The sequence below is a fragment of the Perna viridis genome, chromosome 2, assembly GCF_037379345.1.
Source record: "Perna viridis isolate PV_CMFRI_1.1 ecotype Kerala chromosome 2, ASM3737934v1, whole genome shotgun sequence".
Taxonomy (NCBI): domain Eukaryota; kingdom Metazoa; phylum Mollusca; class Bivalvia; order Mytilida; family Mytilidae; genus Perna; species Perna viridis.
The window spans coordinates 6,049,844-6,074,286 of NC_142446.1; the positions used below are offsets into that span (position 1 = coordinate 6,049,844).

Sequence of the window (24,443 nt, forward strand, 5' to 3'; positions counted from 1 at the left end):
ATTTAAAACATAAACAAGACTCCTGTTTCATTTTCTCCATTAAGAGAAAAAAAAGCTCCAAGTGAAAATTTTATGAATAAAACGTCATTTTACCAACACATTGTTGGTAAAACCATGTACATGTATGCAGAACTCTTACAAGTATATTACAAAACTCAGGTAGCTGTAAATTAAACAATCAGGATGACCAGATGTTCGAAATTGCCTCCGTATTAATGTAACCACATTACCTCGCCTAGTAGATCAGCAGCACTTTGGTTAGCGAGTGTTATAAATCTGGCATCATTACCACTGGGCATTTTTGGTTCATCATTCCTCAAATCAGAAACAATTTCGGACTTCGCTGTTGAACATGATGCCCTTTCTTCATTTGTTTCATGTTTTTCAAATGCAGTACTTGAATAAACTACTGGGACTTTGTTCCCTTTTGGTAAAGTGAAGTCACTTACTTCAGATACATGTCTAATGTCACTGCCATTAACATCTGATACAGCCATTTCAGTTGGAGTATTTTTCATAGCATCATTAGTATACTGGTAAGGCACATTGTTTATCATAGCACCATTATAATTAGTTAGAGCAAATGTAGAAGGCTGAGTATTGTCATGGTCTGAGGTATTAGTATACACTGCTATAGAAGTATTAAGAAAAACATCATCTTGGAAATAATTACTAGGAGAAATGATAGCCTGATCATTATTGCTTGCTGTGTTCAGCTCCTGTTTCACTGATTTTGAAGTGGAGTTACTCTTAGGAAGAGTTGCTGATTTTTCTTTTATATTATGAGTAAAATGAGTAAAAGTGTTGGATTCTTTAGGTAAAGTAGCTGATCTTCGTTTTGGTTGGTCATTCCTGCTAATGTTGTTGTCAGAATGAGACAGCAACCTTTGACTATGTGATCTTGTACGAAGAATAAAATTAGATTTTTCTAATATCTCATTTTTCTTTTTTGGATTGAGTCCAACAAATTTTTTATGAAATGAATTGTCTGTGTCATCACTAGAAGAATAAGCAGATGAGTCTGTGAGATCATCTGCGAAGGAAATCTTATCAACAATCACTGCATTGGTGACAGCAGACAGTTGCTGTGGAATGTTAAAATCCAATAAAGGAGTAACTTTCATCTTTCGATTTAACAAATGGTCTCTTAGTGATACAGCATAAGAAGACACAGTTTCCAAACCTGTTGCTATGGTAACAGGAAGTCTGCAGTGGCTGACAACTGTCAAACAACAGGACTCTAGTTCTGAAAAAAAAAAGACAATGAAGTAATTATAAGATATAATCTAACACAAAGGATCCTGGTTTACACACTGAGCCGTGTTAAAACTTTTCATCTTTCATGTCAGAACAACAACATTTGCTTGAAATGTCCACTAATATAAATATATATTAATCTCAAACAAAATGGTTTAATAGTTTTCTAATACACAACAAATGTATTCCATTGACAATATCTTTGTCTAAAACAAATAGAAATTAATACATATTTTGATTATATCTTACATGAACATACACAACATATACAATACATGTATATTGCCGAAAAATATCAAATTAATTTGACAAGCTTTAGGAACAGTCAGATTGTGAGGGTTCCCTGAGCTAATCTGACTGTTTCGAAGCAAGTACAAATAAATATATTGATATTTTTGGCAATGTTCATGTATTGTTTTTATCCTGCAACATTTTCTAAATTAAACATGCAAAATTTGTACAAAACATTTAATTTTTGTCAGCCATCTTTTGAGAGGTTGGCAACGGCACATTTAAACAAGTTTCCTCATTACTCATAACTACATTGCTCATAACTGAAAAGGTAACCAGGAGACGATATTATGCAATGGAGGATAAAACTTTGATTTATTCGACACCTTTTATTTGTATAGTAGAAAGCTTAGTTGTATCATAAATGTGTGTCAGTACAAAAAATCTGTAATGCCTAATAGAAAACTGATCTGTTTTATAACACAGAACTAACCTTCCACAGGTTGGACAACAAAAATCAACAGTCCAGTATCACTGGATTCCAACAGCCAGAAACAACCATTATCTTCTCTCCTCCAATACCTATAGGAGTAAAAATGACAAGTAATGGTGTATATTCTTCCTGAGTGGTAAAGCAAACACTACAATAACAGCAGACAAACATAATATTGAAACTTCTTAGCTTGATTCTCACTGACAACCAAAATGAAGAACTGAAAATTAAAGTATGATATTCCTATTAGATTTTATTGTACTTCTATCATTTAAACCTTTTTTCATACTTCCATGTGTTGCTTGTTAATAAACAATTCAACAAATATTGGTTGAGTTTTCATAAATCTTCACACAATACAACACTATTCATGTCAGCAATAGTTCTACAGAACATAGTTAAACCCACACAAATCCATTAGATAATATATGTATCATTAAATTATAAAAATTAATTTAATGTATCAGTTCAATGTTACAAAATATTTTCAGTTTGACATATTACTCTTAATTTTTCTCTTTTATAATGGTTCAAGTCGTTATATCTGTATGATTGTCAGATTGTAAACCACAATTATTTACTTCAGACCTAAATCCATGTGGTCGACATCAAGTATAAATTTGTAATAACACACAGCAATAACAGTTTTTCATGTACATAACCAAGGTTATCCGACTGAAATGTGATCATGAAATTGCACACAGGATATTTGATTTCTGTTAAAGCTAAGCTATGATTTGGGCAGAAACATAAATGTAATATTTTCACCATTGCTAATTTTCCAAGAATTCATTTGCTTACTTGTCTGCCATGATAAGTAGTAATTCACAAGAAAATAATATACTTACAGTTAAAAACTTTTTTTTCTAAAGACTAACAAAATATTAAGAACCTTTATTTTGACTACAATAATCTTTTGATTACTTTAGAAAACAAATGAAAATGCTTAACAATAATATATTTCAGTGCTAAAAAATACAGGTGGATACTAGATCTGCTTCCATCATTGATGATGCAGGAGATGAATGATCAGGTGGATCTTGAAACAGCTTTTAACAATTTTTCTAATCCTTAATCAAAAACATAGTTATTGTTTAATTCTAAAAGGAATAAGTACCGTTCAATATTTAGTTGTTCAACAACAACTGAGTACAAACTTAAGTCATGGTTAACTGTTACCAAGGTAACAGAGTCATGTGACACAGTTTTAAATTGATCAAATGATTCATTAGCAATCTGTGTTGCTGATTCAGCACCTGGACGCCATTCAGTGAAGTGTTTTACATCACGTAGAACTTTACATACTAACTATAATGAAAAACAAAGTATTTACTTTAATATATCAACACAATAACATAAAAAGTGAATCAATACTACAATACATAAACTACACACTATGGTAGTAAAGTAAACATGGAACATTAATTTGTTAAAAGACAGCTAGATACAATGTAGAACAAAACGTAAGTAAATCTTTTACCCAACAAGATATACTTACAAATATACATAACAAAAATGACCAGTTTGCAAGGCACATCTTGATACAACTACTGAAGTCAAACAGTGAACAGTTGGGGCAAGAATAGACACTCCATTTTTAAGCTTGTTGTTATCTGGACATAAAATTATCCATGGACAAAGACAACAACGACAGCACCATACTACTATATCAAACCACTGGGGCTTGCTCCCACTATCAAATATGCAGCCCGACTAGTAAAGTCGAACACGAAAAGGGGGATCACAGATTTTTTTTAAATAAAATTGAGTATATTACTATTTACTACTCAGAAACCACTTGACAAATGATGAATCTAATAAACACAAATATCACCATCAAATACTTCTAATCAAACTAACTCCATATTTCCACAATTGCTTGGGCGGAAAGTGAAATTACTGCAACCTTTGACATCGCTGAAAAGCTGAGGTTTGCTTGACATTTATCATGTTGATTGCCACAACACTAGGAAGACAAATTTTCCCACGCTTTCTAGCATCATTGTAGATCACAAGATAAGTGCCTAGAAAACAGACTTGCCACGGTGGTCAAAGGATAGTAGTTTCACTTTCCAACAGAGCAATTGTAGAAACCAAGTTCCATTTTACAGGAAATTTTTTAATTTAAATATTAAATTATCAACCTGAAGGAAACAAACTATTGGTTCAATTTTTTCTGACTTACAGAGATAATACTGTAAGCATGTTACAGACATACAATGACTTATCTGTCACTTATCTTTGAATGTTGTCCTTTCATATTATGATTTAATAAACTAATATATTTTCTTACTTGAATGGATGCAGGTAGTTTAATAAAGCATCCAAGCACTTCTATTCTGTCAGAGGTTTTATCAACAATGATGTTTCTGTGCCAAACACGTAGACCATATTTGATGCTGTATACCTTCCAACCAAGTGATGAACTAATAGGAAATGGCTAAACAACAAAAGAAAGGTTCATTCATGTAGACATTGTAGAAAGGGTGACTGTATTCTCTGATTTCACTGTAATTACCTGATTATTTCATGATAATTTATTTTGATTTGTTATAAGCTTTTTGATTGGTTATTTCTGGGCCTGATAGGCTTTTTCCATTGACTAACTTAGTACAGTGATGTCTTAAACATTGATTGGTCAACAGTCCGAAATTCAAATAATTCCAAACATAGTTTTGCTTGCATAACCAACTTTGGGATAGCTTACACTTGTTCATAAATCGATTTGTGGTTCATGAAGCGTAAACTTCGTAAAAAAAAAGTTGCTCAGCATGGTATATCATTTTCCCTAACCATAGCCATTTGAGTGTGTATCTAAGGAAAGATTTCAGAAGGAATACTTTTTGAATTCAGGGCCCAGTGCCACATAACTTGAAATATTAAGTAATTCTGAGAAATTCCTGAACTGCTTGTGACATGGCTTAAAACTTAGATTGGAGTTACCATGAAAGTTAAGAATATTCTTAGACTTTAGTGTTTTTTAAACTTTTTTTTAATTTCCTTATACTAAATTATCATGAATTAATTGGTACATGACATGATAAATTATGATTTAGTTTTAAAACATTTCAAAGTCAGTAAAATGATGTCATAGTTTCATCCTTACAAGACTTGGAAGTGTGATAAGGATGCCTATGTGTAATGGTCAATATATATATGTGGGTATGTACCGGTAATGGTTATGCCTGGAAGTGCATTGGGTAACTTTGAGCGTAGACACAGATGTGTATAGTTTATTTTGTAGGAACAAGTATACTTGTACTTGTATTTACAACATGTTTATTTGAATTATTTCATTGTGGTAGATGTAGATGATTGGTTGTCACTAGTCACAGTAACAAATCAAACGATTAATAAAATCGGAAATGGAATTGTATCTTAGACTATTCCCTTAAAATTTTCAATGCACTTATTATATGTATAGCTTAATTCTTTCTTAAGTTACTCAAGTTTACGTACTGTATCTTATTTAAATTAAGAGTGCATTTGTTTTTTGTCTGCATATTCAGGAACAGTAAAATAATAATATTCTCTGATGAATTGTATACGAAGAATGATGACTGCTTCATGGTTTGTAAACATGTATCAATATGTAAACTTATTTTATGCCTCTCTGAAGGGCCTTCTTGCAAAAATTGGAAATCAGATCCAAACAACTCTGTTGTAAACCAACAGAATTCCCATTTTCTTTAGATTGTGTTGTATACATGTTGTGTACAAGTTGCAACCAGTACAATTATTTCTGTACATGTTTCAACTTGTACAACTTTCATCATGAAACTGGTTGCATCTTTTGAACCTTTTTTCTAGCCATTTTTAAGATCAAAATTTCTAGTGAGGAATGCAAATGTGTGAAATTTATTGAATTTACAAACACAAACTATATACTATAGTACACCGTGAAATAAAGAACAACCAGGATTGCGATGAACTACAGAAAGATCTGATATCATAAGTGAAATTGAAAGAGTTTTAGGGAATGTAGTTCCATCCAGCAGCGTACTGAGGGTTACACAATCCAAGAAAACCAAAACTCTTTGACTACTACCAGAAAGGCCAACTACTTAAACATCAGAAGTTCTAACAGTACCATACCCGAACTGATGTCATGAAGAATAGCTTCTTCCCAAATTTACTATCATAACCTGGAACAGGTTACCAGCAACTGTTGCTGAGACCACCGACTTGGTATCTTAGGGGATTATCCTCTTTCTCTTTTTAGTCTGTTTGGGTCCGTGTTGTAAGTCAGTCCAAGTGAAGATTAGAACTGTGCTGGTTGGGTGTATGCCCAGGGGCTCTACAGAAACCTGATTGGTCAAGAATCAGAGGGACTGAGAATGCAATACGGAATTTCGTTTCTTTCCTTTACTCTGTCTTTTCTTCCTGTGGCTCACTCTATTCTTGTCAGTTCATAACTTTATTTCAACTGCCGACGCCCCTGGGCTTAGTTTATCCAAAACATAACGGTCTGCGAAGACATTGTTTCGTACCCAGTAAATGTAGATAGATTATTCTTTAGCCAAATCAGCTTGTTATTGGCTTGTCACAGAGCAGTCTAGGGCTCAATCTTTGGGGGCGGAGAGGTAGACTTTTGAAGTGGGGGAAGTGTGATGGGACAGCCTACCTGCCTAATAGTAAGTAGTGAGATTTAAATAGCCAGTTAATGGATTAATTCTTTAACCGAATAGGTTTGTCGCTGGCTTGTCACCGAGCAGTCTAGGATTCAATCCTTGATGGCGGAGAGGTAGAATTTTGAGAGTCAAATACTGCTCTCCCATTACACAGCTTTTCACACTGGTGTTATAATAATATATGTCTTATAATTTCATACAACTACTAGCCAGTACAAACTGATTGGAAACTGACACATATTTAAATGTGACTGATCAGCACAATTTTTTTTAGTATTGATTTGTTAATCATGTCAGATACTGTTAGTTATTAATACACATATGTCAATATTATTATTTTTAGTGTTTAGAATTAACTTTCAAGGTAAAAACTTTTGAATTAAAATAGTAAACCTGAAATAAAAGGGCTGTACAAATTGCAACCAATTTTATGATAAAAGTTGTACAAGTTGAAAGATGTACATTAAATTGGTACATGTTGCACTTGCAACTTGTACACAACATACATGTATATACAGAATATAAGCAAATTGAAACCATTTTCAAATGCCTTTATTATTGTTATTTGTTTAGCATACACTACTTTTTAAAAGTAAATAAAAAAATATATCTTACAACTTGCATTTAGTAAAATCAATTTATTTTTCTGCTATTGAGGCCTATATAGTGCCTAAAACATGTCCAATATTAACACATAAATTAATAGAAATAAAAACCACAGAATTTATTTTTTCTAATAAACTAATATGTTTTATGGACACAAAATTGAAACATTTTGAAGAGAAAGAAATATGGGGTCACCGAGCTATTTACAGAGATATATGGAAAACTGTCAGACTACCCTACTTTTTTGGCAATTAAAAAATATCAATGGACTGTATTTAAAATCAAAATAAAGTTATTTTATTTCCATTTTAATAATAAATGGCTATCCAAAAAATAGTTTGGCCAAAAAAATCAATAGCACTTGAAATATAGCCATATTTGTAATATTTGATAAATATCTTGTAATGGAGTTATCTCCCCTTTTCAATGATTTTTCTTATACATAAATGTACTTTAGAAGTTGTTCACAATGCACCACATTACCATTATGAATTCACATGACATAGTTTTCAGATTCATAGCAAGGGCAATGCCAACATAATTTCCTGTAGTTCGCAAGAGTTACTCACTTAAGTTACTACTCCCTGGAAATATGTTTTTAAGAGTTTCAATGCAAGTATCATGAAGTATAGTTCTGAGTAAAGATAATATTACATACCTTAGTACTTCTTACTGATCTGAGAAAAGTGATGGCATCAATTAAATTTCCACTTCTCTGGAAAATCAAATAAGATATTTAACTTACACCTTTTACTCTGCTCCATCGGATCAAATTGATGCAGGGAAGATATATAAACATATAGAAAGGTCTGAAAAATTCCCAACGATGTTAGAACTGTCAAATTTGCATCGCAAATTTTTTGTCGTTCCCTCCACGGGACTCGAACTCGTACTGCTGTGACATCTATGGCAACACCGCCTGCACAAAGTCCAGCGCCCTAGACCACTCGGCCAGCTAGGCTATATTAAAATATAGCTTTCGCAGGCTGGGTCATTCCTCCTCGTAGGATTAATCTAGGGCTGTAACTTAATACACCATACATCGTGTACAAAGATTACATGATGTAAAATAAAACTGTAATCATAAATTTTCATTTCCCATATAATCAGACATGTTTTTTCTTAAATATTTAAACAGACTATTAATCTTTAATACTGAGATATGCATATCTATTAACCTTTGTAACTGCTCGTGTGGGAGATTCTTCCTAATTTAACACTGTCTCACACAAAACATAGCAACTTTAACCAAAAATCTACGACTAATCTTACATTTTATGTGAGAGATTCTGAATTTTTTCTTTGATATTGTGGGAGTCTACTCCCTGATGTAGGAGGGTTAATCTGTTTTACTTGGTTACAATTACTGCTCTTCACTTCCTGTTTATCCATCATAAAATTTTTATTAATTAAATACTTACCACTATAAATTCTGAGATGGTCCATCTGCACAGGTAAATGACAGGAAGACAAGAAAAAAAACTTTTGAGACAGCCCTATATAGTCAGTCACCATTGACTGGAAATACCCACTAACTCCCATTCTATTTCCTAAAAAAAACTACTAATTAAGGGTATGAAGGGGAGGAAAAGTAGGGTGGGGCCTTTAATTTATAGTGGTTAGTATTAATTTAATAAAATTAATTTTACTTCCAAAATTTAAAATTTTAAAACAATAACTCACCACTATAAATTCTGATAATATCAGAATAAAATGTGTAGCTGAATCTTCTTAATTAGAAGAGACTGGTGGAGAATTTATTTGCATGAGCAGCCATAAAACGTGGGTAATGATTACTAAAAGAATTCTGACAATGCCAAAAACCTGCAGATAAAACACCTGAGATTGAAGCTGAGTTAAACAGAGCCCAAGAAGAGGATAATGCTCTTACTTAATGAGCTTTCACAGAATTCAGTGACATGGTATGATCATCAGACAATTCATAAGCTAAATGATTGGTGTTAACTAGCCACCTAGATATACATTTGTAGATTTAGCTAAAGTATTCTGAACACCTTACTAAATAGGCAAAAACAATCTAGAGTTAGAAGCTTGACATGTGTGCTGGGTTCTCTTATGATAGATCTTAAGAATTCTTAAAGGACAAAGTAGATCAGAACCAGGTGTATCAGAAGGAAGTGCTGGATTTAAAATAGGTTCTGAACTGTGCTAGGAAGCTGATTTTTACCCCAAAAATGGGGGTCTGATAACAAAGTAGCAGAGAGTTGATCTCTGCTATAACGTAAACAGGTTTCTGTGGTAGAAAAAGCATAAAGCATAAACTTCATTTCTCCTTCTACCTGAGGCTAAGGCCAATAAGAAGCAACAAATTTGAGACCTACCACAGATGCAAATTCAAATGGTGAAAGTTATAAAGTAGACAGAACCAAACCAAGGTTTCACTGAGGAATAAGTTTTTTTTTGTCTTGATCTTTTAAGATCAAAATTTCTTAACAAATAACTCAAATGATCATTGTTAGAGAAATCAGGTCTGCTTGATATAATGAGAGTTCTACAATAAGCAGATTTGTAACCCTTAATGGTGGACAGAACCAGATTCTTTTCTTCAAAAAGAATAACAAGAAAATCTGCTAATTGGTGTACAGAGACACCGATTGGATGATGCAGGTTTTCCGGATGAGGATGCAGAATTCTTCATACGAACGGAGACAACAGATTTGGTCGCAGCAAAAGAAGGAACAGATTTGCGCAAGACAGTTGCAGAAGATCTGTGAACCGATGCTTGTATTGGCCAAGCTGGAGCAATTAAGAATGATCCAAAAAGATTCCTGACTGATCTCTTGAGTGGTTAAAGGCCGTGAAGTCTTTGACTTTGAAACGAATGAAAGTTTTAAATAGGTCAATGAGTGCCAATGCTACATCAAATTTCAAAGACCCCGATGTAGCAAAAACATTGTCTTCTACACATGGCAAATGTGTTGTACCAGCAGACAAAGCCCAAAACAACATTGTTTTTGTCTGCAAAACGTTTTACATCCATTGTTTATGATCAGAGGTAGATGTAGAAAATAGTAGCAGTGATAAGACGCATACTGCTACCACACTCTCCAAAGAAGAGATTGTGGAAAACCATAAATCTGTGCTATCTTCTTTTGGTCTCTCTACCAACGACGATGATTGTGATTTACCGTCTATGTACTCGATTCCTAATCTCCACAAGAATCCACACAAACAACATTACATGTACATAGCTGGACCTGAAAAATGTGCCACCAGACCTCTTTCAAAACTTTTAACTTCTATACTCACAGCTGTCAAAGAGGGTCTGAAGTCCAACCACAACACTTATTACTCCTGTAGTCAAATTAATTCAATGTGGATCCTGAAAAATTCAAAAGATCTTTTGGAGACAATCAGTTCAAGACTATTATCAGAATATAAAAGCATTAAAACCTATGATTTTTCAGCACTGTATACTTCTATTCCCCAAACTCAGTTAAAATCCCAACTTAAAAACAAATCTTTGTTTTTCCAAAAAGGATGGTACACCTAGCAGTGTTCTCCCCAGGATCTTCAGATAGCGCTGTATTCAGTGCATGTGACACGACATTAATATGTCTTGTGTCGAAACATGTCACTTTGTATTTAATGTATTATATAAAAATTGATCAGTGTATTAAAAATGTACATTTGTACATTACTGTTTATGTTAACATGAATTATTTGTAGGTAAATATTTTACCTTTTTTCTCCTTTTGCAGTAATTATAACTTTAATACCATTTTTTATTTTTACTTTTTAAAGTAACAGAAAAATTCTATCAAATTATGATAAGTAATTCTTCATAAATATTTCCTCTAACTCATATACACCCAGTGTTCTTCAAATTTTTGCTGACAGCAGACCCATTGGAAATTACAATTTTTCATTTTCATTGTGATATTCATTTGATTAAGAGCAATCTCTATTAAACTCTTTTTATAGTCTTAGTAGGCTTCTGGAACAGGGTTATATTGATACAAGATTGAAGTCATCACTACAGAAGTTTTATGGTCGTCATCATGAACTCGTGAATTGTTACGGTGTATCCATCTGCGCAATGAAAACTGATTTGTTCAACGTATCATAGTTTTCCTTTCCTCTTTTGTCTACCCCGGACTTGACTTTTTATGAGCAATTTGGCGGGTGTTTCTAGAAAAGCAGAGGACGCTTACCCTACAGGTGCACCTGGTCCATGCTCCCAGTTTTTAGTGGAGTGTGAGTTGCTCATTTGCTTTGGTTGCTTTGTGTGTATGATTTTAGTTACTTTGTGTTCTTTGTTGTGTATATCTGTTTTCCATGTCTGGTCATTGTCCCTGGATTGCATTCTTTTGATTACCGCTATAACCTTGGTTCCCTTGATTACTCTTTGAAGAACCTGGGAGAAAAAACTGAAATGGGGAAATGCGAAGGCAAACATTCTGTTCCAAGAGAGAGACATTGTGTCAACTGCAAAGGTTTGTGGATTTTTAATTAAATATGCTACAACTATTGAGTTGTCTGAAGCCAGAATGACAGATGTGTGAGCTAGATCCTACTTACAAGTGAAATCAGGCAAAAATTGCTGCTCTCATTTCTAACAGGTTTATGTGTTCCAGCATTTGACCAGGAGGCCACCGGCCAGAAAATGTTTTCCCCTGGAGAAAAGCTCCATAACCCAGACGTGAGCCATCTGTGTACAGAGTTACCTAATGAGTTGACTGGGAAAAACAAATTCCCTGAAGAACATTTTCCTTCACACCCAACATTAAAGATAGGGAAGTAGAGAAAGGAAAACAGGTAAAACTGCTTCCCAATCCTGAGAGGATGGGGTCCAATGTTCCAATAGATAAAACTGAACAGGATGAATATGAAGGCATCCAAGTGGAACTTCATCTGCAAGAGAGTTCAGAAATACCAGGAGTTGTCTGGCTGTGACTGAATGAGAGGCCTGAATTTGAGAAATTCTCTGGCAAAGTGACAGAAATTTTTCCTGACTTGGAAACACAAGTCTAAAGTTGGTTCTGTAGTGCTCCTAGAGAAATACAAAACTCTGGGAAGGAACTACTTCTGACAATTTCCAAGAATTAGAAAACCCAGTTGTAGACAAATTTTGATGAAGATGAGCAATATCTGATTGAAAAATTCTGGTGTAAACTAGGGGAGCTGTAGAGAGGCAGTACAGAAGTGCTGGGAACTGGTGAACTACATTGTCCTATACAAAACGGAGGTACTTCCTGCAAGTAGTAGCAATAGGGATATGATAACAAGCATCTATCAGATCTAGACTGGTTGTCCCCATACCAGAAAGAATTCAGTTCCTAATAATCCTGTTCGTTTTCACTTTGAATTGCTAAATAATGCTATCTAAGCTTGGGGTTCAAAGTCTGCAAAAGCATGGGGTCAGCTCTGCAACAGAAAATAGAATGGGAGTCAGTGAGTACATGTATTTCCAGTCAAGGGTGGCTTACCATATAGGACTATCTCAAAGGTTTTTTTATCTTGTCTTCATGTCCTTTAGCTGTGCAGAAGGACCACCTCAGAATTTATAGTAGTAAGCTATTCATTGTTATAAAATATTGATGAAAGGATGAAATTTTCGCAAAGCAAATTGATCACTAAACATCTTTCAAGGCCAAAATTAGGTACAGAAGTCCCTCAGATCTTCATTTGTTTTTAAGTCTAAACTTTAATTTTATTTGCAGCGATGATAGAATACTATAAGCTGAATAATTGCCAGAAACATATCTAATGATTTTGAAAGAAATTTTAACTGATATATAAGGAATTATACATGGACTATATTCTGTGAATTGTTCAGAAACAGTACGGAAGTTCCTGACAAAAACTAGTGACACAAGTATTTTGATCCTGAAGGATCAAAAACCCAAAAATGTTATCATTGGACCAAAGGGGCTTGCTCCCACTATCATTAATATGTAACCCCACTAGTACATTGTATATAACTAGTATTGATGTCATGTAAGTTCCCTTTTGATTTTTATATGTTTTCAATTAACACATTTTTGATTTAGGGGACTTTTATGAAGGGGCTTGCTCCCACTATCAAATATGCAGCCCCACTAGTATTCACATGTATAACCACGAAAAGGGTAATTCCATATTTGGGGGTGCCTCACATCAACTCATTTTTTTTCAAATAAAATCTAATATATCCCAACATTCACTATTTAATGCAATCACTTAACAAATGATGAATCTAATGAATAGGTATCACTAACAAATACATGTACTTCTTATTAAATCAAACTCAAAATTTCTAGTCACTTGACTGAAAGTGAAACTACTGCAACCTTACGAGTATGTATATATAAAGTTCTCAAATTTCAAGGTCACATATATATAATGCATCCTACATTTGTACTTCGGGTAAATTTCGCAGTAGCTAAAGTGGTGATTTGTTTTATAATTTGTGTAGTCACAAAAAATGAAACTTTGTTTGACGTGTTTACTCTTATGCAGCAAAATAATGGCAAATATTACCTGCCATTCAGTATTGCAGAAATAGTCACTGGAATCACAAATGATCTTTCCACCACCATCAACTACATTTTGCATGCAAAGAGTGTTAAGACCAGTCTGGCCCAAATTTGCAGATGGATGTTGACCTTCTTGCCATATGGCAGATCAGACAACAAACCAGACCAGTCTTTAGACCAGCCCTTAAATGGTACCTTCATTAATATGTGATAACTAGTTACGGTTCATTTACCTTACACAAATATGCATTCAATTTTACCACATTTCCCTCAGAATACAGGCAATTAAATAACAAACTGACCAGACTTTTATGTACACAAGATTTAGTTGAATCAGGGTGAACTGGAACTGGGGTAAAATGAATCAGGTAGTAAACAGGATAGGCTGATATTCCAAATTTGGGAAAAACTCATTTTAATATTTAGTCTTTTCCCCATTTTTGGGAAAGATTATTTGGGGTAAAATAGCAGGGAGCAAGGGAGATCTTCACATGGGATATCTAAAGTAGAACATCCATTTCTAAAGCCTAGCAATGCTCTTATATTAGAACTACAAACAGGAAATTCACATAAATTATCTTTTTTTTGGAATGCCAAAAATGTATCAGTAAATGTTTTGTTGAATGTTGTACTATCAAATGGGTTCAGTATACTTATGGTCAGAAGAACCGTCAATATCTGGTTTGTGCATGTAAAATCGGAAGCTTAAAAATAGCACCATGGCGGCTTCATTCTCATATACTTAATAAATGTAATTGAGAACCACACCAGTCTAGGAAACATTAGCTAGCTTCGATGATTTAAAAATACATATCAAATCTTCGCTTTTTGCAAGAGAGGGATGGTCAAAACATGGCACCCTTATGTTTACAAAAATGACAATCAGCTTATCAATATCACCAAAAAGCGTTTATTACATGTACATTTTGTGTATGTGGTATTCAATAATTATTAAATTTAGACACTTTTTTCACTTCCAACATGCCATAAAAGTAGGCCTCTGGCCAGAAAGTCAGATGTATGAACACTATATGGGTCTCAGTTATTAGCGACAAGAACTTGAAGAAGTGTCAAGGAGCATGAAAAAGTGACAAAAGACATCAAGATGATTTAAACCAAAATAAATCAATGTATTAAACTTTGTCCTATTATTACTGGTTACACCTGCCTCATATTGCCAAAAACATTTCCAGAATTTTTAAATTGGGAATACAAGTTTGACCGGGATTCCACAAAGTTTATTAATATTTGTGGTAGTTCTTTTACATAATACCATGCATTTTATGTTTATCTTTCATGATTTCAACGGATATTTTCATTTTTTGTTTATAGTAAAAAAGCTCGCATTTTGACTACAAACAAAAAATGAAAGTATTCGATGAAACATTAAAGTTAAACAAAAAATGCATGGTTTTATGTTATAGAACTAATATTTGTCCCTTATAATATTATATATATATATATATATATATATATATATATATATATATATCATACCTGGTGCCATTTTTCCGTTGATGATGATTTCAGAAACAGAATTAAAATTAAAAGGCCTAAAATTGCAGATGATGAAACTATAAAGAGAAACATCTTTAACAACTTCCATATTTCATTAAATGATTTGAAAAAAAAACTTTTATCTGTCCATCAGAAGAAACTTTTGCAAGTTGATGAAGATAACTCAAGGGAGGTCATATCAAAGTTCAACCGGAAGTAAACAAAAGATTATTTCCCCTACTGTATAAGTTTACATCCGTTTAAAAAAAAAAGCGTGTATGGCCACTATATAGGCTATACATTTTAAAAGAATTTGAACTTTCGTATGATGAAACGACAATAGCAAAAAGTATGGCCTTTTTTTTTTTTTTTAAATAAGAGTCAACTAATTAGCAGATTTTTCTCTTTCAGGAGATCAGCTGACAGCATACCGTGTTACTGTTAGTGTTAATCTTTTGAATGCTCGAAGAGGGAGATCTTCTTATGCCTTTTCTCTTGGGATTCGGGGCTGGAGATATTCAAAACGAAAATATCTCCAGCGCCGGGTCTCGTAAGGTATTAGGAGATCGCCCTCCCTCTTCCCATCTTTCAGGCGACCTTTTTCGCTGAAAAAAAGGATGATTTTGCTGGAAATCCAAGTACAAAGAAAAAAACATATAAAATCTATGATAATCTTGTTAATCTACCAAGGGGTTCTAATAAAAAAATTGAGTAATTCATACTTCAAGAGGATTTATTTTGTGTTGATTGTTTCTCAATTATTATTTTGTCGCATAAACATTGTATTGATATCAATCTGATAAGCCATTTAGTATCATATTTTTTTTATTCCTCAATCACCATTATATACTATGATACAGAGAACAAATTCAATACAATTTACATATACATAGATACATAATGTACATAAGAAGTTGATTAGTGTATATGGAAGGAATAATGTTGAGTCACATTAGATGAGTTTCTATATACATAAATTAAGAGAACTACCCTGGAGACAACATCTGACTTTGTAATTTGTAACGTACATGTACATTGTAAGTGTTCATAAATTGTTGAGAACAGAAGGTGACGAGCTAATCATCAAGGCTTTAAATTTAATATTATTTGGTCTTTTAACAAACTTGTTTGCAAGAAGGATATTTCTGTCACTATCAAACCATGTGCACTGAAACAAATAATGGAACTCATCCCCAATATTTCCCGATTTAGATAAATGACATTTTCTATTTTCTCTACTTATATTTTGCCAACGCCCCCCTTTCAATGGGAAGGTTATTATTCAAGTTTCTAAATATACAAGGAGTAATGATTTTTTGTCATCTGAAATTCTGAAATAGTTTTCCATTCCAAAATCTTCTGTATACAATCTATAACTTAGAGATTTAGATGAGTTTTTCACTTTTGAGTTCCATGACTGTTGGTCTAAAAGGTTTGTTTAATTGTAAAAGAAAATCCAAGATGTATTATGTGCATGTTGTTTGTTCCAAACAAAAAACAAACCACACTCATCCAGAATTGATTTAACCTTATTTACCCTGAATATTTTTTCACCATTTTTTTAAGAGCAAGGTTAAATAAAATTCCAGGTAACTTTTCTGATTTTCCAGTAATTAGTTTAAGCCAAAGGTTAATGGCTCTCAGTTTAATTTTTATTTCCAATGGATATCTGCCTAGTTCCCTGTAAACCATAAAATCCGGGGTAGACTTTTTGACATGCATTAGGGTCTGACAAAATTTCAGATGTACATGTACCCTTTCTATAATAGTATTATTATGTAGAATATTGTACATGGCTTGGTTTGCCTTTTCTACGTTTGCCCTTTTCTCTTTCGAAAAACTATCTGTTCTTGACAACAATATTCATACATAGTGAAAATTATCAACCCTATCAAGAGATGCATCATTGTACTTAAAACTTAAGATTTTTAGGTATCCTGCCTTTTGAAAAAACAACAACTTTACTTTTGCTAACTTTAACTTTAAATTTCCACAATGTGCAAAAGTCATAAAATGCATCAAGTTGTATTTGTATATGGGATTCTGATTCTGATAGTAACACTGTCATCAGCATATGACATAGTGAAAAGATTTGAAAGATTGAGAGAGTTCAGTTTCAATTTCTTCTGTTAGAAGATGCGGTCCATGAATGTTTCGATTCTTGAAAAAGTCTTCTTAATCATTGACATACATTGAAAAGAGTATAGGTGACAAGTTTTCTTTTTGTCTGACACCTAACTGTTACAAGGAAAGAAACTGAAATGTTCTTTGATATTAAATACTCTAGATTTATATTATTGTACATATTAACAATTTCATTAAACATTTTACCATTTATTGTATTATTAATAAGTTTTTACCACAACCCGTGTCACCATACAGCATAAAAGGCCCTAGCAAAGTCAATAAAGGCACAAAATAGTTTCTTTTTCTTCTCTTTTAGTAGTTCTATTAATAAATGAAGCGTAAAAATGTTATCGCTCATAGAGTGCCCTTTCTGAAACCATACTGGTTTTCTTTCAGAAGTAAAGAATTTTGAAGAAAGTCATTAGCCTATAATTCAGTGTTGCAGTGAATAATTTACCAAAAAATCTCAAAATTGTGATTTGCTGATAGTTATTTGGGTTATTTTTTTCACCCTTATTCTTGTAAAAGGGAATAATATTTTCCTGTAGAGTTTTTAAGACCTTTGATACATTTCAATATTTCTGTTTCTGAAAATTCTTGATTTATATCGTCATTTAATTCACATGTACTACCATCTGGGGATCCTAAAATGTCTTCATCAGAGTTCAAAGATTTAAGGATGTTTGGTTTCTAGTTTTATTTGATCTTGTGTACAATATGTCCCAAAACTCTTTGGAATTATTTGATTTTAAGTCTTAGAGCTTATTTCTCATGTGAATTCTGTAGTTTTTCATTTATAACATGATATGCTAGGAGGGAGACTTTTGAGGAGAAATTTGTGAAAGATGGATTGTTTCCCACATGGGAGACTTTCTTAAAGAGGGAGATTGACCCAAAAAGAGGGATTCTCTCCTCCTAAATAGGAAGGGTTAACAGGTATGCTGAAACTTTTAAAATTGAAAATAATAACTATTGAGTTACATTTTATGTATGTTTATTAATTAGTTAACCTCATTAAACCAGTAATAATTTAACAGAATTTCCCATGAAAGCCTATTCTGCCAATATTCAGAAATACTGTTTTAAGTGGCCAGAATGATTTCCCTTTAGTCTTTACATTTTCAAATGGTACAAGCCTTTGTTTTGCTTTGTGCAGTAGATTTTCAGTTAGGGTTATTTTTTATAATGTTTTGAGGTTATTATAGGGATCATTAAGGAGGCAGTCTAGGCACAAAGTACATGTAGATTGTTAAAAAATAACGTGTCTGAACTTTACAAAGGAAGATAATCCAATTGTAAAGGTTTCACATGTTAAAACTTCATATGCACAACAACCAAACTGTTTTAGTTCCCTCGGATGACATAATGTTCTTTGTGTAGATTTTTTATTAAGCCCAATAAAGCTGAGCAATTATTGCTTTATGTTGTATTTTCTCTGTTGAGTTTATAAAATAATGTCTATTTTACAATTGTAGATGTAAAATAATAATTGATTCCCAAGTGTGTCTGCTATCAATCCAGGATGACATCCATTATACGTCTTCAACCATTGTCTGGGGTACAAGATGAGTCACCACCGTGCTACATACTCCAGGTTGATGAGTTCCGCTTTCTACTTGATTGTGGTTGGGATGAAGACTTTAATATGGATTTTATTAAGGAATTAAAGAGGTGAGAGGATATGTTACACTACTGTCATTACTAATTTTTAATTTTTCACAGTAGAGATGATGTGATTGGAGTCACAGTGTATCCAAACAACACAGTGGAGATGATGTGACTGAAGTCACAGTGTCTCCAAACAACATATTGGATTCACCATTTCAAAATATACTTGTATACATGTAGTTTGTCCTCTGCTTACATGACAAAATATATTTAATAATTTCCTAAGTTTGATAGCATTTCATTTATAAACCAAAAAAAATAAATGAAAAGTATTGAAAGTGATTTTATATCAGTATTCAATTTGATTGAGACACAGTGGATGAAAATAGTGAAACCACTGTGAAAAGTAGAGGAATTAAAATTTAGTTTACGGAAGTGTTCATGGAATAAAAATGTAGATAGATATTATATGTACGGGTCACAACATTTAAATTAAACTACTACAGTCTGTGCCAAAAACTTTTGCAGCTACTAACCTGAGCCCTTGGTTGGGGTTGCTCATTTACATGCTATATTGGTTATTTTGTGTTTTCTGTTGTATGCGCCTGTTTTCCCTGCGTTTGTCCTTTGAATATATTCTTTGGATTTCTACTCAAATCTTGGCTTCCTTGATTACTCTCTCATTAATTATTGGACCCATCAATTTTTACTAGTCTCACTTGCGGCTAATGGAACAGAGTGTTTTATTCTTAATGCATACAAAATACATGGATGCATTGGATAATGATATACACATTTTTAGTCCTGTACCAGTAGAGCCTAGTTGATAGTTCTGCTTTTTATCAGACTAAAAGTGCATTATACAGTTACATTAAGACGCACTGTTTTGCACACCAAGTTACCCTCGTCAAATTTTGTAGAACTTAAAATTAAAAGTTTGAAATTTGGTGGATATAATGTTTGAATGTAGTAAAGCATTTATACATATACTGTAATGGTAAACAGGTGTAGTTTAAACGAAGAATGGTATCTGGAACGTTTCAGTCCCCTGCCATATTAGGTTCTCTCCTCAGCATCAGATGGCTGATTTTCAAAATACCTTATTTTGGTACGAACTTTTGGAACTAAAATTGTGACAGAATGAATCGAAAAGGGTCTTATTAATTTTACCCTTTTTCCACGTTCCCTATGCATGCTTTCATCCTGTGGTAGTATCTAAGTGCCTGATATTTTATAAAACAGTATTTGGCTGTTAGTTTTGGAAAGGCACCCCGGATTTATACTATTACTCAGTTATATTTTTTTCAGTATGTTACCATGGCTACTGGATTTTATAATGATATTCACTAAATTACTTATAAATGACTTGAACCTCCACACACCAAGGATTTCAAAAATATGCACTTTTTTATGACAAAACACTTGAAATTTCTGTGCAGACTGCTTCAAAACAGCTTTGTTTAAACAAAATGAGACAAAAGTATCAGAAATGACCTAAGTGTATTGTACTACCTAAGCATGCATTTTTCTGGTTTTGGAACCATATCTTGTGAAATAAACTGTAGTGTACACAATTTCTTTGAAATACAAACCTAGTACTATGTGTACAAGATTCCATACCACAAAAGGTATATTTGATGACAACAGAAAAACATTTCTGCACATTCCATGTGTAACAGTTGAAAATTATGCAAGGAACCAGAACTTGACTTATTGTCAGATTGAGTAAAAGCAGTAACATTTAAGTCTTTGGTACAATGTTGCATTCACACCCTCAAATACATATAGGGAAGATTTGGATTGAATTTTGTGGTTGTGGCTTGAGCCAAGCAAGACTAAGTGACCAGAAAACAAGCATTTCTTTTTCTTATTTGTATATAATAACAAGTAAACAAGAGGCTCCTAGGAGCCTGAATCACTCACCCTTTCAAGGGCAATAAATTTAACAAGGAGTTGTCAAACAATTTTGACTCAAGAAGACTTTGGTAGGACTTATTTTAAATATCATTTCAGCAATTGAAAGTTCCTTACTTTCTATTATATTTTTCAAGATATTGACTGAAAATTGTAAAAAAAAAACAAAAACAAAACAAAAAAAACTGTCATTTTTTATCTTTCAAAGGCAATAACTCTCACAGAGTCACCTGTCAACTTTAATCCCTGAATGCTTTTGAAGGCCTTATAATAAGGATCATTTCAGACATTGAAAGAGTTTGGCTAAACCTTACAATTTTGGAGATATATGCAAAAAAAAACTACTGTCTGACCCCTATGTTCTATTTTTTTAGTAACAGTGGCTTTATTTTTCAACAGATCAGAAATCCCCACATCAGTTCTATGCAGGATACCCCAAGGAACATTCATAACAAGTTTGGTTCCAATTGGTCAAGTAGTGTCAGGGAAGAATATTTTTGAAAGCAATAACATCAAAAATAGCAAAAAAACATCAAAATAGGGCAATGACTCCAACATGGCTGAACAGATTAAAATGAAAATTAGACCACAGATAGATCTCATCATGCTGAATAGTTTTACCCTGAGAGAATTTGGCTAAACTTAACACTTTTGGAGATATATGCGGAAAATTACTGTCTGACCTTTATGATCTATTTTTAGTAATGTCGGCTATGTTTTTCAACGGATCAAAAATCTGTTCATTGGTTTTATGCTGGATACCCCAAGGAAATTCATACCAAGTTTAGTTCCAATTGGTCAAAGTAGTGTTAGAGGAGAAGAGTTTTGAAAAATTGTTATCAACAACTATGACGGACAATGACGACAACCACAGACCCCAAGTGATGGCAATAGCTCACATGGCCTTCTGCCAGGTGAGCTAAATAGGGAATGGATCTCATTGAAATTGTACCACAAGGTTCCATATCCCCAAATGAAGGTTGGGATAGATTTTGGTGGCTGTGACTGGAAGCATTTAGGAATTAAGGGCCAAATAAGAGCCACTTGGATTCTGGTCAACTTTTTATCCTGTATTAAATGTCCACTTGCAGTCAAAATTCTAAGCTGTATCATGTTTGAATGGTGTTTCCATACTTGCACCAAATGTTTAGGATTCAACCTCTGTGGTCGTGTCAAGCTGCATCCAGTTAAGCATTTAATTTTGAAATGTTTTATTTTCATCTTTACATTTCTTACTTCTTAGGATTAATTTTCTTTGTAGACACTTACACCAAATTGATGCAGTGTTGCTGTCTTATCCTGACCATGCTCACTTAGGAGCCTTGCCATATATGGTAGGCAAAGCAGGGCTAAGTTGCCCAATTTATGCCACAGTTCCTGTCTACAAGATGGGTCAAATGTTTATGTATGATTTGTATCAGGTAAGCTTAACTCCCCTCATCTTTTTATATAAAGCAGTCTGTAACAAAGTGAATAGTTGTTTGTCCAGCCTTTATTGTTATACCCCCCTGCAAACTAAGTTTTGGGGGAGTATATAGGTTTCACCCTGTCTGTCTATCTGTCTGTCCAAACTTTTTTATATGCAGCTTGCAGCATTGTTATGAAACTTTGTGGGATGTGATATAACCACATGGAGATGTGCATACTGTCAGGAATTAATGTTTGAATATATATAGTAGACATTATGGCAGTTGAACATATTCAGCATACCTTTGTCTCATGCATTGTCTGCATCTTCTCCTTAATGACTTGCAGGATTGTTACGAAACCTAATTGGGTGTTAGATTACCATATGGAGATTTTCGTATTGTCAGGAATTTATGTTAGGAAAAAAAATGTAGCAATAACAGCTGTTGGAACTTAGGCATTGTCCACAACTCCTCCTTAACAGCTTGCAGGATTATAATTAAAATCAATGGACTGTTAGATTATCACATTGATATGTGCATATTGTCAGGAATTAGTCATATTCTGTTATTGTGTTGTCAACAGAAAATAGTACTGTTCAGTGTTTAAGAAATGGTAGCAGATTGTGTGTAAAAAATGCATAGTCTATTCACCATAAAGATTATGTCCATTATGAATCCTATGTCCACATTGGTCCCCAAATGTACAGGGTCCAGCAGGCTGCGGGGGTATTAGTCCTGTTAGTTTTTTTCTTGAGTACCATATGTAAAGAAACAAGCAGTTGATAACCAAACTGTAAAATTCAATGTTACAAAGACAGGTCCTCTATTTGCTGCTGCAGGTAAATGTTGCCATGACAACATAAAAAGACTTTTTTAAAGTTGTGTTGATACTGCTGTTCAAAACATAAAACATGGCTCCAAAGGTTGCTTATTGTATACTACTAAATTAACTATTTTTAACTTATATTTAACTTTGTGTTCATTTTAAGAAGACGTACAGAAAGGTGAATGTGACTGGCTGGAAGGGCTTTACTTGAGTGTATGTTGGCTCAAACTATACAATTAGTCCATACAAGATTCATTCAAGTGGCTACCTGTTTGTTAGTTGTCTGGAAAATGGCAACTGAAAAATTATGACACTCAAATGTCCATTATAAATTTCAAAATGAATGAAAATGTCCTAAAGTTTTTACACTCAAATTTATATTTTCCTTTCTCAAATGTCTCACACCCTCAAAATTAAAATGGATTTATGGAAGAGTAATATATGCAATTTTGTTTTCCTACTCTGTGCAATAAAATATATATGCTTGTTCTTTGGATTAGTTGATAATGGAAAATGTGTTTAAGATCTAAGACATTATTGCAAAATTTTCACCCATGCCATATATTTGCCACAGCAAATCCTGAAAATAACACCCAAATATTTCTGACTACTTAGCCTCGAGATGATGAGTTGGTCAATATCATGAAGATTTGGATGGGATAGAGAATGTTCTAGTCTATTGAGATCAATTTTAGCAGCATGTGGGTTCCTGCAAATTTCATACCCTGCACTTTTATTTATTATCATATACATGTATTTACTTACATTTTATACATATTTTTTTAACAGTCTCGTCACAACACAACAGATTTTGAAATTTTTACATTGGATGATGTTGACCATGCTTTTGATAAAATCATACAACTGAAGTATTCACAAACAGCTCATTTGAAAGGTAGGATTTAATATGAGATAACTGGAAAAAGGAAGTATTTCAGTGTTAGAAAATTAAAAGGAGTTTTAATGCCCCTGCCACAAGGTTTGCCAGGGCATATAGCTTTATCCTTGTGCATCATATCATCTTTCTTTCAGAACTATAAGCTTGAAGTTGATTTTTGATTTGTTATTGTGTCCTGATGTGTTTTAGATAAAGTTTATATTTCTTTCCACTGAAAAAAAATATCATCAATTAACTATGATCCAATAGACTCATATACATTTTTAGGTTCTTCATTCCGTTCATTTCTCCATCCGTCCGTCATTCTGTCTATAACCCTGTCTCCCCCTTTTCAGCTTTCTAGGTCATCTATTTCCTGTTTTTCAAGTGACTTAGAATTTTTACATGTGCAGTATTGGGAAATTTTCCATCTTAGATTTCTCAGATTGGGAGAAATGATAAGATTTGTTTGGTATATGGCTTAAGTT

The 24,443-nt window shown here is 33.3% G+C and overlaps 2 protein-coding genes across 4 annotated transcripts in view; one reads left to right on the forward strand and one right to left on the reverse strand.

Annotated features, from left to right (window-relative positions):
• The window catches only part of LOC148623457 (uncharacterized), a 38,128-nt gene extending 22,708 nt beyond the window's left edge, over window positions 1–15,420 (reverse strand). The window contains exons 1-6 of one of the 3 annotated variants that reach the window (XM_088565256.1): window positions 15,195–15,420; window positions 7,877–7,933; window positions 4,275–4,421; window positions 3,099–3,289; window positions 1,982–2,070; window positions 231–1,246 (exon numbers count right to left, since the gene is read on the reverse strand). In XM_088565256.1, coding sequence (XP_088421382.1) covers window positions 231–1,246; window positions 1,982–2,070; window positions 3,099–3,289; window positions 4,275–4,421; window positions 7,877–7,933; window positions 15,195–15,287 — 1,593 coding nt within the window. In that variant the 5' untranslated portion in view covers window positions 15,288–15,420. Of the gene's footprint in view, window positions 1–230; window positions 1,247–1,981; window positions 2,071–3,098; window positions 3,290–4,274; window positions 4,422–7,876; window positions 7,934–13,701; window positions 14,985–15,194 lie in introns of those variants that run through there. The other 2 variants (XM_088565257.1, XM_088565258.1) reach the window with 2 other exon arrangements.
• Window positions 15,419–24,443, forward strand: part of LOC148623458 (cleavage and polyadenylation specificity factor subunit 2-like) — a 123,959-nt gene continuing 114,934 nt past the window's right edge. Inside the window, exons 1-4 of the mRNA XM_088565259.1 lie at window positions 15,419–15,543; window positions 18,797–18,992; window positions 22,105–22,264; window positions 23,868–23,973. Coding sequence (XP_088421385.1) covers window positions 18,844–18,992; window positions 22,105–22,264; window positions 23,868–23,973 — 415 coding nt within the window. The 5' untranslated portion in view covers window positions 15,419–15,543; window positions 18,797–18,843. The remainder of the gene's footprint in view (window positions 15,544–18,796; window positions 18,993–22,104; window positions 22,265–23,867; window positions 23,974–24,443) is intronic.